Below are 19645 nucleotides of genomic sequence, written 5' to 3'. Positions count from 1 at the left end.
CAGTTTTAAATGTTGTATAATCTCTTGAAACACCTCATTTGTATGAGATCTTGTTCTAGCATCTACCCTCAAAGATCCTATGTTCCTCAGTTTCGCCTTAGTCAAGGATTTTAAATAATCCACTGATACATTTTCGACTTACAGAAAACTCCTAGCAACATCCAAAGCCGCCTTCAAACTCTGAGAACTAAACTTCACCACATCACAGCTGCTTTATACCCTAACACTGTCCATTACTTTAGTAAGAAAGCCTTAGACTGTTTTAAATTCAATGAATTCAAAAATCCAGCCAAGACCTTGTTATGGTCCTGGATAATATTAATACCAGATATATCAGATTCCAGATAGAAACGTGGATTGCTAGATCCTATTTTGATTTGTTTTGGGTTTTATCAAAGTGACCTCTCACTGAAATATAAGCATGCAATGCTGCAGATATTGCTTTTGCAATAAAACTGAAGTTTATTAACAAAATAAATGAAGATAAAATAGAATAACCAAAAGATTCACTAATAGTGCAAATTCAAGAATTTTTAAAAGCACAGTAGAAGTACAGCATATAAATTGAATCAAGAAACAACAGTTTTTGTATAGTACCCAAAATACCACTTGTGCAATACTCAGGTCAGAATCCCTGTATCTAGCACCTCAGCTGTTTTATGTCACTTGTACCTTTACCTTTTAGTCTGGCGCGACAGATAGTATTTGTTTCATCTTAGTTTAAACGTATTCAGCTTAAATATTTTCTTCAGCATATTATCCCAACACTTTTGCTCTGAGGCTATCATTAACTCTTTACTTTGAAGAAATTTAGTTTAATATATCATTTCCTGTCAGGATAACTGGTCTACTTCCTATTCCAAGGACTTCACAGGATTGCTCAAAACACTCAAAGTAAAACTGAATCCAAAAGTCTCCCTACCTAAGCTATGAGTGTTTCCCTTAAACTTAGCAAGCGTGTGTTCCAGAAGTCTCTAATAAAACCTTGAGGTCCCATTGAACCTTGATGGCTTACAGAACAATCTAAGATTTAAAACCTGTCCAGTGGTGTGTAAAATCGGGCCTCAAACACAATGGTCACTGATACTAAGGGACATTGTTGAGACAGTTCATTAATTAATCCTATTTCATTGATTAATATTGGGTCTAGTATACTCTGCTCCTTGTCTCCAGAACATGTTGTTCATAGAAACTATCCAGAAAATATTCTGTGAACTTCTTATGCAGACTACCCAAATTTGGTCCCTAGTCCAATTATTTGCTTTGAAACACTCTCTAACATCACGAGTTATGTGGTTCATTAGAACGTGGATAGATCAGGTATAATTAATCCTAATATTAGAACATCCACTTTCCCCACTACTGTTCTCCCAGGCTTACCCAGTTTAGTTACATCAATCTTTGGGCCATGCATTCATTTTTCTAATTTTATTTGACCTACACCAAATTGCATGTGACTGAGGTAATAATCCTGAGATAATTACATTTGAAGTTCTGCTTCTTAATTTGGTGAATGGCTTCTTGTTTCAGCTATGCAGAATCTCTTTCCAAGACAACTGGTTCTATCCCCACCCTTTGTAAATTCCTCTCCAGTTCTGGGCAGATGTCCTAAACCCCCGTACCAGATTGGCAACACTGCTATTTTGATCCTCATTCTTCTTGCTGCAGAAACCATTGTCAATCTCCTTCATTATACTGTCTCCTACTACAACCAAAATGCTTTTGCTGCCCCTACTTGAATGGTTTCCTGCACCAGAGTGTCATGTTAGTTACCTTATTCATTATGCAGACCTCGCTCTCATACAACCTGAAAGCACCTCAAACCTGTCTGGCAATTGCAAAAAGTGAGACTCATGCTCTGCTGCCCTCTGAGCCCTCTTATCTGCTTCAATTGCAGTCACATGTTCCTTTCCTTGACCAGTGACCAAACAAAAAGACTGTATCCTAAAAGATATGACTCCCTTCTGGAATAAAGGTCCAGATAACCTTCCACCATGCACTTTCTGTATTCTGGCCTTCAGCTCATAAATCCTGAGCCAAAGCTACTTGAGCTGCAGACTCGTACTGCATTGTATTTTACTGGTGTCCATAAGATCCCACATTCCAACACATCATCAAGAGTCAATATTGTCCAGGTCTTACCATATATGGATAACATATACTATATACAATCTGCATCAATAACTGAAGAATCACAATAGTGCTGAAATATTACAATCATCAGTGAACATCCCCACTTCTGACCTCATGATGGATGGAAGACGACTGATGAAGCAACTTAAGCTAGTTGAACCCAAGACATTGCCCTGAGGAACTCCCGCAGTTTTGTACTTAGACTGAGATTATTAACCTGTAATAATCACAACCATCTTCCTTTGTGCCAGGTTTGACTCCAACCGGCCGAAAGTTTTTTCCTAAACTCCTATTGACTCCAGTTTTGCCAGAGCTCCTCAATGTAATGCTCATTCAAATGCTGTCTTGATGCCAAGGGCAGTTGCTGTCACTTCACCCGCTGGAGTTCAGCCCTTTTCTTCATGTTTGGACCAAGGTTGTAATGAGGTCAAGTGCTGCTAGGCCTTGGTGTAACTCAAAGTGAATGCTAATGAGTGAGTTGTTTTGTTACAAGTGCATTAAATTAATCCTAGTCAATTATCCATTCCATCACTTTACTGATGATCAAGAGTAGACTGATATGGCAGTAATTGGCCAACTTGGATGTGTCCTGAGATAGTAGGAACTGCCAATGCTGGAGAATCTGATATAACAAGGTGTACAGCTGGATGAAAACAGCTGGGCAAACAGCATCAGAGGAGCAGGAAAGCTGACATTTTGGGTCTAGACCCTTCTTCAGAAATGGTCATTCCAATAGCCCATTTCAGAAGAAGGGTCTAGACCCAAAACGTCAGTTTTCCTGCTCTTCTGATGCTGCTTGGCCTGTTGTGTTCATACAGCTCTACACCTTGTTATATTGGATGTGTCCTGTTTTTGCAAACAAGGATACACTTGTACTATTTTCCATATTGTCAATGAGATGCCAGTAGAGATAGTTTTAAACTAAAAATCAGCATTAAATAGTTTTTGGCCCAACATTATCCAATTTTTGCTGTGTGAGTTAGGGTTAGAGTTAGGTTATGTAGATAATATTCCACTTCATTTTGCCACCATTGAATGTATTCTGATTTATTGCAGGAAGCTAATATTTACCTGGCTGGCACAGAAGAGGGTTATATTCATAAATGCTCGTACTCCTACAATGAACAGTTCCTAGAAACTTATGGAGCCCACAAGGTATGTGACAACTGAAGTACAAAATTCAACTTAGCTCTACTGATGATTCAGTGAATACACAGTTTATATGATCCCAGCTCTGCAGTCTGTTCTAATTCATAAAAAGTGACAGCAGTGCTTTGTGCTCTGGAAAGTCTAGGGTATCCAGCCAAGACCGAAACCTACCCCATCACTATATGACTGTATTGGAATGCTTTTTGGTCACACTTATTCAAATGCTGATTGGTGGTTAAAGGCTGTCATATGTTCTACAGACAATATTCTTCTTTAGCCAGAATAGGTAAGACGTGTACAGATGCCATTTAGTGAGGCTTGATAGTGTGATAACTGAGACTTTGTACTGGTATGGGAGGTCAGGAAATAGCAGTCCGCAACTGGATACAAGCTGCCAATTAATATTCTACCCCGCAATATATTTAATTTATTAATATATAAAGATTAAATTATTGATGCCCCAGTTAAAAGTAAAAGGAATGTCTTTTTAAGTGTAGTAATAGTATTGCAGTATTTGTAGCTTCTGCTCAAGAACATCCCATGAGACATGATGAGGGTGGATGCCAAAAGGAACAGAATCTGTTCAATTTATTATATTTTGATATATTTGATGAGTTATTTTCCTAGTGTGAGCAAGTTAAGGTCATAGGTTATATTTTAGAACAATGTGGAAAACTGTCCAGATGTGTCATATTAAAAGTAAAGGAATGTCTTTAAGTAAAGATAGTCTAACAATATACCAATTAGACATGTTTCTTTTTCTGATCATAACACTGCAAGCATTTTTTAAAATCTGGTCTATGTCAACTTTGAATTTGATGTAAGCTTTATTAGGTTTTATTGTTATGTGTACTCAAGTAAAAGGATAGAGAAGTACAGGGAAAAAGTGTATAAAATCGCCATTCTCTGGTGCTGTCTTACGTACAGAGGTACCCAGGTACAAAATCTTAGATATAAAATAGAAAAGTAAAGAAATAAAGTTCAAATTCAACTTTGCAGTCTTTCTTAAGTACTTACCCTTGGGCCTGGATCCAGGCTCTTTCACCCCAACACTAAGACCATCACCAGCATGAAGCAATCAGCCAGGCTTATGTCCTTTTGCTGCCCCACCACTCCAGAACTGTGTTACTATTCTTCTGCACCACCTTGTCTCGGCCACTACCACTACAAGACTGCACTGAGCCCATCTCCGTAATGCAGCCACCAGTGAAACTGCCGGGCCCTGCACCTTGAACAGGGCCTAAACGTGCCGCCGCCTCTCACTGCTGGGAACACAATCATGCCTCCCTCCACTGCTGCCGCAAGGAACAAGCCTTGCCTCCAATGTGTTGGACACCTTGATGCTATCTGACCTCTTCACAGAAAGGATATAAAGTTTAAGTTTTAAAAAAAAAAGCAGAGAAAGAAAAACAAAGTAAAAGTAGGCAGAACAGACAAGCTCTAGGGTCCTGGGCTCACAGGCCTGCACACTGCACTGCTACTCTGCTGACATCTTGGCTGGTTTCAACTGGAGTCTACGCTGGGCATCCTCTCACTGCCATCGAAGACATCCAAGGATGAGAGGTAAGTAGAAAGAAAGGAAACAAGAAAAGCAGAAAAAAAAAGAAATGGCTCTGGCTCTGGGGTCCTGCTCCACCACCATCTTGAAATTTAGACAATAACATCCATATTCCACTTCCAAGAAAACAGCAGCAAATTAACTTATGGTAGTGTTCCACCAGTCTCCATTTGAAATCCTACAGAGATTGGCAGACCGTAGGAAAATGGTGTGAATGGCCATCTTCAGTCACCTGAAAAAAATCATGACATTTTATCTGTTCTCCATCAGCATTGCAAAGAGAGAACAGTAGAATCTCCATCAATATCAAAGCCTACAGTATATGTTTTTCTGAAACTAAAGTGCTGTTAATTGCTAGATTGACATTTGTAGAATTCTGCAGTAATTGCTTTGAAAAGTGATTGCAAATACAGTAATTACCACATTCATTTTTTTATTGATCTGTTTTAGTACCAAAATCTACTTGGAACAATAGGTTTTAGCATAGTTAATGATGCTAAAAGCTATAATGCACATACTTTGTGTAATAAACTATGAGTACAATAACAGGCAAATATGATGTGACTCTTTTGAGTAAATGCTCCTGTGCTCCAGCATTTGGCCATATCAGTTAGATGTTTTGAGAAAAGAGGATGATCTGTGATTTGTTAACTAAGTTCAGATAGGGAGCATCACAACTATCCTTAGCGTTAATAGGTACTGGAAAAGAAGTAGTCATGGCTAACGTTCTGATTGTTGTTCAGTAAAGACTTACTTACAGTCTTTAGGTGTGTTTCAGAAAGGACTGTAGTGGATTTAGCTATGATAGCCTCAAAGCTCATGAGCCTGCTGACACTTATTATCTAGGCTCACATTTAAAAAGTGGCCCCCTTTATCCCATTCAAAGTTATTTCTTGTAGGAATAGAAGGACAAAAAGGGAAAAGTCAAGTTTTGAAGATGACAGTTTCTATACTTATGCAATTCTTAATTTCACTGTGCTGCTTCTAAGTTGAGACGATAGGAATTTGGGCATGTGCACATTTCTTGAAGCATAGAGAACCCTGAATGGTGATACATTAAGAATTCACTGGGAGTCATCAGATTGTAGGTCTATTGATAGGAATTAATTTACTGCTGTAACTTTATTTCAGTAAATGAAGTATGACCTATTTTCATGAAAAATCTGGGTGAAGAGCCAGTTAACCACATACGACATCACCAACTTTAAAAAATAGCAGAGAGGAATTATAGACAAATATAAGTTTTGAATTTTGGAGCGATTTAAATTACACAAGAGAAAGAAGATGGTGAGAAGTAAGGAATGCTACATTAATACAAACAGAACACTGGAGAAACTCAGCAGATCAGGCAGCATCTGTGGACAGAAAAACTTAGTGTTTTGATTCCACTACAATGTTTTTTGGAAGAAGAGTCATGTCAAGACTCAAAACCTTAACTCTGTTTTGCTGTCCAGAGGTGCTGCTAAACCTGTTGAGTTTCTCCAGCACTTTTATGTTATTATTTCAGTTCTCTACCTTCTGTGTTGCTTTGCTTTTATTTTAATGAACTCCACAAATTAAAAAATCTTGGATTCAAGACAGATAGAGCCAAAAATGATACAAGAAATCTTGTTTCAAGCACAGGGAAAGTGGAGGAAGCAGTTTGAGTGAATATACATATTCTTTAATCTTATTCATTGTTTTATCTTAAAAGTGGATATATGTGGATACACTGAAGCAAACAATCAATATCAAGACATCAAGTTTAATAACTATATTTCATAACAAATACAAACTGTATCTTTATGTTTCTTTTCCAGGGGCCAGTATATAAAGTAACATGGTCGCCATTTTCTGTAGACACTTTTCTAAGCTGCTCTGCTGATTGGTCTATTCATGTATGGAGCCAGGAAATCCTAAGGCCCATTCTCCGCTTTTCTTCGACTATCACAAAGGCTGTGCATGACATCATGTGGTCGCCAAAGTCTGCCACTGTGTTTGGAGCTGTGAATGAGGACAGAGTGGAAATCTGGGACCTTGCTGTCAGCATGTCAGTATTCCATTTTCTAAAAATATTATTAAAAGTCACAAAGACACAAACCTAGAATATTGTAATTTTGAATTTTAACTTGAGCTAAGTTAATTAAGCTACCCACAAAAGCATTTGAAGTTCTGCAATTAATCTTAGCTGCATTTTAGCTAGGGTGTTAAGGGAGTGGGTGCAATGGGTGTAGGAGGGAAACTGATGGAAATCAGCCAGGGTCCCCATTTTTGAACAATATGACTACTATCAAATGAGCCCTATCAGAAAGTTTACTACATGGACATCAAGTGATGCCAGGGATTGACTCTTGTTAATCATCACTATCTAGGATCACATCTAAAGTATGAATGCTTAGGTAAAGGACATGAGAACTACAGGCATCCGCAAAATCATATCCAAGCAACAGATACAAGACAGGATGGAAGAAATGGGAGAATAACCTCAAGGAGATAGCATTGTATGAAATCTTCTAGGTTCTCACTTGCTCCAAAGAAAATCGGTCTTATGGACAGGTAGCATGGAGAAATATTATTTTTGCTACAGGTGTCTGGTCCTGTCACAGTTTTAAATGGCTAATTAATATTTTGATGTCAAAAATGTGGAAGCCACTGACTATAAAGTACCAGTGGAGGAGAATACATTGATCATCCTGTGAGTTAAAGCACGCAATGGGGAAAGCTTCTTTAGAACTTAAACTCAGCTGAATGCCAAAATAATGTTGCCTTGAGTAGCAGTTGGCATTGTTATAGCGTTAATTTGAATCAATCAAGGTAAATGGATAGAGATAAATGAAGGCAGTTGGGGGTGGAGGTGATGACCTACTGGTATTAACACTAGACTGGACAGGAAACTGCCATCCTTATCTGGTCTAGCCTACATGTGACTTCAGACCCACAACAGTGGTTGACTCTTAACTGCCCTCTGGGCAATTATTGCTGCCTAGCTATTAACACCCTCATCCCATGAATGAATAAAGAAGAAATAAAGAAAGACAACAAGCCTCTTAACTATCTGAAGACAAAGCAATGGACCTGTTCCAAATTGCAGTCAGGATGAAAAATTCACACTGGTATAATATAACAGATGTTCTGACTAACTTTTGAAAACTGCAGTGCGCCATGTTATCTTATAGAATCATACAGCACAGAGACAGACCTTCTGCCCAACTCTTCCATGTTGACCAGGTTTCCTAAATTGAACTTGTTCCATTTGCCTGCAATTGTCTCATATCCCTCTAAATCTTTCCTATCCACCCACTTGTCCAAATATCTTAAATGTTGTAATTGTACTCGCCTCTACTACTTCCTCTGGAAGCTCGTTCCATAATACACACCACCCTCTGTGTGAAAAGCTTGCCCCAGAGATCCCTTTTAAATCTTTCCCCTCTCAACTTAAACCGATGCTGTCTAGTTTTGGGCCCCCTGCCCTATGGAAAAGATCTTAGCCAGTGACCTTATCAATGCCCCTCATAATTTTATAAACCTCTATATGGTCACCTCTCAGCCTCCTACATGCCACTGAGGTTAAAGCAAGAACATTCTTTATTATTAAATGTATGTAGTACCTTTAATGTTTTTAGAAAATCAATTATTCAATTATTATGAAGTTTTTGGGCAGAGAGATGGCAGATGGATTTTAATCCAGGTAAGAGTGAGGTGATGCATTTTGGGAAATCAAATCCAAGAGGAAAAAGTCCAATAAAATGGCTGGACCTTAGAATAATTGATATAATTGAAAAGAGAGGAAATTTGGATATAAATCCATCGTTCCTTGTAAGTGGCAATACAATGTGATAAAGAATGCATATAGCATGCTTGCCTTCATTGATCAGGGCATTGAGTAAAAATATGGAAAGTCATGTTGCAGCTTTATAAATCTTTGGTCGGGCTGCATTTGGAATATTGTATATAGTTCTGGTTACCACACTATAGGAAGAATGTGGAAGCTTTGGAGATGTTGCAAAAGATGTTTACCTGGATGTCACCTGGGTTGGCATATATTAGCTATAAGGAAAAGTTGGACAAAGATTTTTTTTTTCCTAGAGCATCAGAGGCTGAGGGGTGGCTTGATAGGAGTAAACAAAATCATAAGAGGCATGATAGGATGGATAGTCGAAGCCTTTTTCTCAGGATAGAAATCTCAGATACTGGGGCATAGATTTAAGGTGAGAGGGGGAAAGTTTAAAAGAAATGCGCTAAACAAGACTTTTACACAGAGAATCTGGAACACACTGCCAGGGATGTTATAGAAGCAAATACAATAACAGTTAGACAAGAGGTATTTAGGCATGAACAGGCAGGGGATTGAGGAATACGGATCATGTGCAGACATATGGGATTAGTATAGAATGGCATCACGGTTGGCATAGATAAAGTGGGCCAAAGAGACTGTTCATTTGCTGTAGTGTTCTAAGTTCTATGCTTTAGCTGCTCTTGTTATGTAAGCAAATGCAATAGCAAGGTGCCCCTCACACCTGTAACTTTATAAGATTTTAAATATCACATTCTAAAATACAGTTCAGCGTTGTTAGCAATTTATGAGGGTTTCAACGGAGACCTTACTGATTTTCATAATTAACTGTTAAATGTACTCTGAATAATGACTTAGAGGTTAGTGCATACAAATCCATGACATCAGTGATCAAATTAAAAAATATAGATTGTAAAATTTATGTACCATTTATTTCAAATTGTATTCCTTTCTGGTAAAAAGAGAATTACCAGAACAAATGATCAAAGCATTAATTCTTTACTCATTTTGCTATTACATCTTTTGATAGATTGGATCCTGTTATTATCTGCCCAGCTAGTGAAGAATCAAGTTTGTCCACCATACTGTTTGCTAATAATACAGACTGTGTTCTTGTTGGTGACAGCAATGGAGAGGTTATTATATATGAGCTCCTTAATATGCCCCTGGTGGAAGATTCTGTAAGTTGCATTTTGGGTACTATACAATGTCATATGAATTTCTGTCTTCTAAATGTGTCTGCAAAATTTATACTTGAGTGAAATATCTTTTATGATTCAGTATGCAAATTATTGTTGATTATCTACATAATGTTCCCATGTATTTAAATGTAACAATTAAGGTTGTAAATAGTAAGCAGATTCTGGCTGATATTTTCCATTGCATGTTGTACACCTAAGGCATAGATCAAGAGTTTCTTTGGCAGGTTATGGACTGAACTTTCAAGGACAGGTTCTAGGACTATGTCAGCAATCTTTCCAATAGCTCTTAATTGGTCATCACAAGTGCATTAAAATTATGCATACAGGGCTGGTTAACCATGTTGTTGGCCTGATCAAAGAAATATATCTTTGTAGCCTTGGCAGCAACACTAAAAGTAGTGGACACTTCTGAAGCTGCAATGGAATGTGTATGTGCACTTTATTTTGAAATGCCCTCACAGTGCAGCTAGGAAATGTTTATCTGTCTGGACCAGGCAGACAGCCAGGCAGGCCCCAATAATCAGACCATCAACCACTCCAGTGACAGAATTTTATTGTGGTGGCATGTTATGATTGCAATTGATGTTAATACTCAAAAAGTCAGATCCTGGAATGAAACCTGGCTTGATAGACCGTATGTTTTATTTTTGTAATTTGGCTACATCAGTGGCCAGTCACTTAGCATATTCACATTGCTTGAGAAATACCAGACTAAATATTCATGAAACAATTTGAAAAGATCTTATCATCAACAGCAAAAAGAAAGATTCACCTCTTTTCCCCAGCAATATGCTCTACACATACTCAATTCCAATGAAGTATCATTCCTTTCTTCACCCCTTAAATTCTTACTCAGCTAATAAGGTCACAAACACTTTTTTCAGTGATATACCAGGTATGATTTTTTTTGTCTCTCCCAGAGACACACAAGGAAACTCACTGACTTTCACACCGGGCATTAAGAAAAAAATGTTCTTTTTCCAATCACATTGACTGCTTTTCAGACTAAACAGCACATCTTTTCTTCTGAACTGAACTTGTGTCTGACTTCTCTTTCCCTGTCTCATAGAAGCTAAACTTAGTAAACAGTTCAGTAATTATATAATCAGGTAGCTTGTCCAGGCATTTGTCAGAAGCCACATCATTACTTGAAAATACTGTTTTCGTCCTTTACAAAAGCAAGTCACCTTCACAGTACTAAAAGCCAAAAAAGTTCCAAGTAACAATAATAAATTATAGACCATCATCATAGATTGCTTTTGCAGCTAGGGTTGCCTTCTTTGATCCATGAATAATGACTAAATGCAAAGGATGAACTCCCTGTACGCTAGTATAAAATTGGGTTTAGTTTTTTTTTAGAGCAAGTTCACCTCTGCTATGCTGGCTTGCACTGCTTCATCTCTTAGCGTGACACTCCTTTGATTGGAATGAGGTTGGACTTCCATCTCTCTTCAGGAAGAAGTTCAGTCTACATTCCTTTTGAGTTCTCCAACTGCTATGCAAACCTCTGAAGTTTTGTGTGTGGAACGGCTGGAGAAACCAGAATTGAATGCAATTAGTGTGCGTATACTCTGAATGGCTATTGGGCTTTGCATCCATGCAGTTTAGAGGGAACATTAGTCTTGCCTCAAAACTCTGCTTGCCAGTTGGAGATCCGTGGCTCTATGCCACAATACGATTGGTGACCAGTACAGATAATGCAAGAGGCCAGAAAAGAATGAGAACCATTGATGCCACCAAACCCAGCTAAGTCCAGGATCTTGCCCAAGCCAGCATGGAGGGGTGTTAGGTGGGATACCATGTTAGGCAAGGACAGTGGGTACAAAACTGTGAGGGAGAGTTCTCGTCTGATTAGTATAAGGGACTTACTGCACCCCACCTTTCACTGATCTTAAACCTGTTGGGCTACATATGGGTGCAAGCCATTCCTACTGCCCAGTAAATCCGATTGGTGACATGATTAAGCCCTTAATTTTGCATTAATTTCCCACTTAAGGGCTTAAATTAGACCACGGCTGAACAGCTCAACCTCCCCTTAGCCCCCTCCCTCCCCATTCCTCCCAAACCTCCATAATATCAAGGCTAAAAGCATGGCACCTTAATTTATGGACTCACCCACCTGTTTTCAGGTAGCTTGTAGCAGACACACTAATGCTAAATTGAACTTCAGACTGGAATTCAAGGATCAGGTGTTCAAACAGACAGTGAACCCTTTTGCTGACATCATCCCATCCACGGAATTTTGTGGGCCCACTACTGAAATTCAAACAAGGCCTGACTGCCAAAATTGTTCAAGCATCAAACAAATGATATTGTGTTGGCAACTCCCTTGCCCTACTCACCCAACAATTGCTTGATCTAGATTTCAACTCTAAATTTACTTCAATTTAGTATTGATAATAATAATAATATTGTTCAGGATGAGTTTTCCCTTCTGAGGGAAATTCCTATGTTGACTGCGCTTCACCAGGTTATGGTATATGTATTCGTCTTCTGTGAAATAATTTACCCAGCACTGAAGTATGATTAACTACCTGAATTTGCTTGTGAATGATTTTTAGCTGGCTTTCAACATGTTGCACTTCCTCAATGCTTATTGACTCTCTAATAATGTGCAGCAAAGCCAACAAATTTTCTTCCTCAACCCTTTTATGGTGGTCTGGGATAAATACTATCCATCTTTGGTGGTTTTGAAGTTTTGAACCTTAATAACTGACCAGGGCTTCAATTACACTTGTAATGCAGTAATTAATGCTGTCTTATTTTCTCTGCAACCGCAGTTGACTGTGCTCGATGGCATCATTACAACCACATTGGCCAGCCAAGTTATGAGCAGTTCTTACAAAGATTCATCAGAAGAGCCAACTACCCCTGCGACTAATATTTGTGATACAGTTGAGTGATTTTTAAAAATATATTAAAATGAAACGAAAAATGATTTTAAAATAGTTAAATGCACTAATACAGCAATTTTTGAATTAATTATACTCCTAAAGAATATTTTGTAGCACTTTTCAGCTGAGTTTTATCCTACAATACTTGTATTATTTTCAAATTGCATCAACAGGTAAAAAAGAATTTTAACTAGGAGGTCGGTGCCAGTCACTTTGGTTAATTTGACAAGCTTGATTACTGCTTATGTTAACAATATTTGATGTATTATTAGTTACTGTTGCAGCTCCTCCTTGATATTAGGAAAGATTAAGAAAATAACAGGCAATTTATCTGAGTAAATCTGATTTTACAGTTATCATTGTTTGCTTCAGATGGGATTGAAGTCATCATTTAGTTTTTTTCACCCTGGGGAACATGCTGTACTAGATAGAAATTGTTTGAAACTATGGCAGCCCTGTCTTTGTGCAGATCATCGTAGCTTTCCGAAATAAATATCCGCTCAAGAACATCCTATCAATCAATCTATAGGTAAAATGGTATTTTATCAAAATTATTGATTCAAAGCAAAATATAACAGAACAAACAGATTGGAATCACTTCATTTTTGGCAATCCAGTGAGATAAATTTCCATCTTCACCACCTGGGTGGCAATCTGACCCTTATTATAGAACCAGCCTGATTTTCATTCTTTCAGAGATAGTAGGAACTGCAGATGCTGGCGAATCTGAGATAACAAGGTGTAGAGGTGGATGAACACAGCAGGCCAAGCATCCCAAAACGTCAGCTTTCCTGCTGCTATGATGCTGCTTGGCCTGCTGCGTTCATCCAGCTCTACACCTTGTCATATCTGATTTTCATTCTGCTTATTTCAATAGATTGAAATCAGATCTGTTCTATAATGGATTGGGAACCACTATTTGTATTTATCATCTAGATGTGCAGACAGCAAAGTTACCCCAGTATTCTTTCAAGAATTACCTTTGAATTACCGGTAGATCAATGTTTGCTAATGTAGGTGTAACATTTAGAAAGTTTGGGGGATACTTACTGGAAATATTATCAAAGCATACCAGGGGAGTTGAATCCATCATAGAGGTATTTATATTCTACAGCCAGGTTAGCTCAGGGCTAAAAAATGTGAGGTTAAATGTTATTGTTATGTGTATCCAGTTTATCCAAGAACAGGTAGATAGTAAGAATTGAAGACGCTGGAGTCAGAGATAACACAGTGTGGAACTGGATGAACACAGCAGGCCAGGCAGCATCAGAGGAGCAGGAAAGTTGACATTTTGGGTCGGGACTCTTCTTCAGAAATTGGGAGGGGGAAGGGAGCTCAGAAATAAATAGAGGGAGGAGGGGTAGGGCTGGGGTATATAGGTGGGACAGTGATAAGTAAGTACAGGTAGGGAGTGGTGGGGATTGGTCAGTGAGGTGGGAGGGGCAAATAGGTGCCAGAGAAGATGGACAGGTTGTTTCAGGTCAAGGAGGCGGGGATGGTCATGGGATGAGGCTGGGGTTGGGAATCTGAACGTGGAGCCAGAGGTGGATAGGATAGTGAAGGAGGAGTTTGGTATGCTTGCTTTATTGGTCAGTAAATTGTGTATAGGAGTTGGGAGGTCAGGTTATAACTGTGAAGGACATTGGTTCGGCCGCTTTTGGAGTATTGAGTACAATTCTGGTCTCCTTTGTATGGGGAGGATTTTGTGAAACTTGAAACGGTTCAGAAAAGTGAATAGGCTGGGGCAATTTTCCCCAGAGTGTGGGATGCTGAGGAGTGACCTTACAGAGGTTTGTAAAAGCATGAGGGGTATGGATAGAGTAAATAGACTAGGTCTTTTCCAAGGGAAGGAGAGTCCAAAAGTAGAGGGCATAGGTTTAAGGTGAAAGGGGAAGAATTTATAAGGGACCTAAGAGGCAACATTTTCACGCAGAAAGAGATGCGTACATGGAATGAGCTGCCAGAGGAAGTGGTAGAGGCTGGTGCAATTACAACATTTAAAACGCATTTCAATGGGTACATGAATAAGAAGGGTTTAGAGAGATATGTGCCAAATTCTGGCAAATGGGATGAGATTTATTTAGGATATCTATTCGGTATGGACATGTTGGACAGAAGGGTCTGTATCTGTGCTATACATCTCTATGACTCTCTTACTCTAATTGTTTTAACAATATGGGTTTTGAAGCTTCCATCCCCACTCCCCAATTTGCATGTTCCTCAATCCACCTAATTGCTGGAATCCCCTGCTTCCTACCGCATTTGCTTGCCAATGTTTCCACCTCCCCAAACCCTTCTGCTCATCGTTCCTCCCACTCACCATTCTTTCCACTTACAGTCACTCCTGCTCATTGCCTATCTTGTTCCTTGATCTTCCCACTAGTCTACTAACTCCATTGCTTATTTCATCCCTATTACTGCCCCTTCACTAAGCTCCCAAAGGGATGGTTCAGGAGAAGGAAGCAGTAAAGTGAAATAGAGCTGATGAGGAAAGTGGCAATTGTTAGAGATGAGGAACACAAGGATCAAGAATTGGGAGAGGCAGTGAGTGGGAGGATTGGTAAGTGTAAAGTTTAAAAGATAGGGCGTCATCAAGCAGGAAAGTCAAGGAGCAGGAGATTGTTGAACTGGAGAATGCAGGAAAGGAGAAGGGCAGTTGGCGAGAGGATTGGCGAGTAAAAGAGGGCAATGACTGGGAGAATCAGTGAGTAGGAAGTAAGTTGAAAGAGTTAGCATATTTCTTTTATATTGCAAAGTTACATTGTTATAAAAGTTATTTTGGTTTCAAATGTTATGTTTAGGAATGTATAGTTTTTCATCTTGTAGGGTTTTATGTGTAATTGTTTATCTTAGTAGCAATGTTTGACAGAACCTAATTACAGCTACGTTGGTTGTAATGGGAAAATCTGACTTGCTTAATTTTTTAAATTTAAGCTTGAACATTTCACATACACAACATTGTGTGGGGAATTATTTTGGGTGGTTAGTGGAAGCTTTGACTTCATTCTAACAATAAGCTGTGTACCAGTGTTCTTGGCTCTATGCTTGGAAAGCAAAGAATTGAGAAGGAAAATACAAACACCAAAGTTGGATTTTACCTTAATATTCAATAAAAATGAATCTGGTAGTGAGTCAGATGAAGAGCACATTATTAATTTTGGCACCACAGTTTTTATGCAACTAAATATTTGTGCAATTAATATATTCTAAATCCATTTCTATTTGCCATAGCAAATATCATCCTGCAGAGTTATTTTGTTTAGTCCGTATTATGCACATTGGACATCTCACAGTGCAAGTAGTCATTTTCCTTCACTTTTCCATTTGTCCGAAGATGATCACTCCATGACCCAGCTGCAACTCATACATGGGAATCAACAATGGCAAACTCAGCCCTAGCTAACCTGCAAAATTGTACTCACTAGTCAAGCAACAACCTGAATTATACAGGAGCAGAATTAGGCCATTTGGCCCACTAAGTCTGCTCCATCATTCGATCATGACTGATATGCTTCTCAATCCCATTCTCATTTCTTCCCCCGTAACGTTTGAGTCTCTCACTAATCAAGAATCTATCTATCTGGCTTAAATACACTCAAAGACTGGGACCACACAGCCTCTGAGGCGATGAGTTCACCACTCTCTGGCTGAAGAAATTCCTCCTCATATCATTTCTAAATGGTCATGCCTTCACTCTGAGGCTATATCTTTGGGTCCTAATCTCTCCTACTAGGGGAAACATCTTCTCCACGACCACTCTATCCAGGCCTCTCAGTATTCTATAAGTTCCAATGAAATCCCCCTCATCCTTCTAAACAATATCAAGGTAGACCCAGAGTTCTCAACCATTCCACAATTGACAAGCCCTTCATTCTCGTGATCATTCTTGCAAACTTCCATCAACCCCCTCCAAGATCAACACATTCTTCTTCAGATATGGGACCCAAAACTTGCCCAGAAAATTCCAAGTGCAGTCTGACTAGAGCGTTATACAAGCTCAGAAGTGCATGCTTGCTCTTCTTTTCTAATTGAAATGAATGCTAACATTGCATTCGCCTTCCTAACTGCAACTGAACCTGTATGTTAACCTGAAGAGAATCTTGAACTAGAACTCCTAAGTGCCAACTCCTTGTGCTTCAGATTTTCAAAGTTCTTCCCCATTTAGAAAATAATCTGTGCCTCTATTAGAACATATAGAACATAGAACATTACAGCACAGTACAGGCCCTTCGGCCCTCGATGTTGTGCTGACCTGCCATACCAATCTGAAGCCCATCTAACCTACACTATTCCACGTACGTCCATATGCTTGTCCAATGACGACTTAAATGTACTTAAAGTTGGTGAATCTACTACCATTGCAGGCAAAGCGTTCCATACCCTTACTACTCTCTGAGTAAAGAAACTACCTCTGACATCTGTCCTATATCTTTCACACCTCAATTTAAAGCTATACCACATGTGGAGTACCACGAAGAATTCCAGTCAGAGATAACTCTTCAAACCAAAGTTCTTTGCCAACTTTCCTAGCCTGTCCACATCATTTACGAACATTTTGATACTTATTGCCTCAAACTTACACAAACCACAATGGTCAAAAGTCTGGACTTCCATCCCATTATGCACTAAATTACCATTTGCCCCAAATTTCCAATTGATGCATTCTGTTCTGCAAACTTCTGTGTGCATTAACAGAGGCAACACCAGCATCTGAAATATTTTATATAACAATGAATTAAAATTTTAACTGCTGAATATTTTTCTTCGAATCTTTAATGCAATTTAGGAGAAGTGAATAAACTTGCCATAATTTTGTTGATTGGACAGACTTCAGGAGCCTTCAGCGATTTGCTATATTGGCTGCCATGCATGCAGTAATTTTTTGGACACCATATTCTCACAGCAGAACCTTGTATATAGTAATATGTAAAATTGTGACTATTTTAAATATGCCACCTAATGATTTTTATTTACTGTCAGGTGTTACCTTAGACTGTAGCAGCAGATGATTCATGCATGGAAGGTGTGACCACTGAGCCCAATTCTATCTTCTTCAATATCGACATGTATTCACGTTATGATTAATGGATCAGAAGATGGATGCCACAGGACGTTTTTCTTCATTTCATTGCCCAGGGATGCTTTGTATCCAAATTACTGCCCTGGCTGAGATTAACTCAACACAAGTTTTCTCACTGAGAGTTGAAAGAATTAAAAATATTCAATATATGTTCAAATTATAAGACTCTGGTCAAATATTTTGCACCAAGTGTTTTTTTTTATAGTTTGTACAATCATATCGAACTACTTTGGTAAAACAAATTTATCACCGGTGAAGTCAAAAAGAAATCCATCAAGGCCTGAATGGAACTGTCCTGGCAATAAATTTACTTGTCTTGTATAAAGTCTTCAAGGTTTTCATTTCAAGCAGATTTCTAGATTTAAAATGATGATATCATTGTATAATTTCAAAGTAAAATTTTAACTTGGTAAAATATTAACATATACCACTTTAAATATGTTGAAAGAAATAATTTCACAAAGAGTAAGCTATTGAACTAACTATTTTTTCTTTTCAATTTAAGAAGTGAAAAGTTATTTACTTAGTTCCAATTTAATTAGCTGATAATAAAAGTAACATTTCCAGGTTTTCTGTGAACAAATAAATCTTTATATATGTGAGATTAAAAAAAAAAATTTTGTATTTGATGTTTTAATGTAAAGATATTCAGTGATGTTCTTTTTTTGTAATATTGTCCTCTGTCTATCACTGTCTCCTGAAGGTGCTAATTCTTTCTTGAGTATGTAGTGTTACACCTCGCCGTTGGCATGCTGAGTCAAGGTCAAAGCATTGCAAGTATATTATAATATGTGACCTAAAGGTATGAAGATCTCAGACTCCATCTTAATTGGCACCATTGGAAGTATGACACATTGTGAAGGTGCACTACTTTTTCAAATAGCCCAGATACTAAAATAGTAGCATAGAAGATAGAAGCAGGAGTAGGCCATTCAGCACTTCAAATCTGCTCCACCATTCGATATGATCATGGCCGATCATCCAAATCAGTACCTTGTTCCAGCTTTTCACCATACCCTTTGATCTTTTTAGCCATAAGAACTAATCTAATTCCTGCTTGAAAGCAATCAATGTTTTGGCCTCAACTGCTTTCTGTTTCAGAGAATTCTACAGGCTTACCACTTTCTTGGTGCAGACATTTCTCCTCATCTCAGTCCTGAATGACCTGCTCCATATCCTTAAACTGTGACCCCTAGTTCTGGACTCTCAGGTCGTCGTGAATGTCTTCCTTGTGTTTGTTCTGTTTATTCCTGTTAGAACTTTACAGTTACTATGAGATCTCCCATTATTCTTCTAAGCTCCACCAAATAAAGAAAAAAGAATGGTACAGCATAGGATCAGGCCCTTCGACCCACCAAACCTGCACAAACACATGATGCTTCTAAACTAGAAAACCTTCTGTCTCTATGTAGTCCTTATCCCTCTATTCTTTGCCTATTCATATATCTGTCAAGTTGCCTCTTAAATGTTGCTATTGATCTGCTTCTATCAACCTTGTCAGTGTATTCTAAGCACTTACCAGCCTCAGTGTAAAAAAAATTGCCCCACATCTCCTTTAAACTTTTCCCCCTTTTATTTTAAACTTCTGTTCCCTCATAATTGACATTCTACCCTGGGAAAAATACTCTGATTACTCATTCTATCTATGCCCCTCATAGTTTTGTAAACATGTATCAGATCACCCCTAGGTCTCTGACTTTTATGTGAAAACAAATTCAGTTTGTCCAATCTCTCCTCGTAGCTAATGCCCTCTACACCAGGCAACATCCTTGTAAACGTTTTCCATACCCTGTCCAAAGTTGTACATCCTTCTGGAAGTGTGGTAACCAGAACTGTATGCAATATTCCAAATGTGGA

General features: G+C 38.5%; 1 protein-coding gene across 1 annotated transcript in view; it reads left to right on the top strand.

Annotated features, from left to right (window-relative positions):
* Positions 1 to 18246, top strand: part of dnai4 (dynein axonemal intermediate chain 4) — a 116597-nt gene extending 98351 nt beyond the window's left edge. The window contains exons 14-18 of the mRNA XM_048539720.1: positions 3190 to 3288; positions 6640 to 6869; positions 9643 to 9793; positions 12595 to 12708; positions 17689 to 18246. Of these exons, the coding sequence (XP_048395677.1) occupies positions 3190 to 3288; positions 6640 to 6869; positions 9643 to 9793; positions 12595 to 12708; positions 17689 to 17700 (606 nt within the window). The 3' untranslated portion in view covers positions 17701 to 18246. The remainder of the gene's footprint in view (positions 1 to 3189; positions 3289 to 6639; positions 6870 to 9642; positions 9794 to 12594; positions 12709 to 17688) is intronic.
* Positions 18247 to 19645: the final 1399 nt, after the last annotated feature.

Source organism: Stegostoma tigrinum, chromosome 8 (assembly GCF_030684315.1).
Source record: "Stegostoma tigrinum isolate sSteTig4 chromosome 8, sSteTig4.hap1, whole genome shotgun sequence".
Taxonomy (NCBI): Eukaryota; Metazoa; Chordata; class Chondrichthyes; order Orectolobiformes; family Stegostomatidae; genus Stegostoma; species Stegostoma tigrinum.
This window is presented reverse-complemented; position numbering and strand designations above follow the sequence as displayed.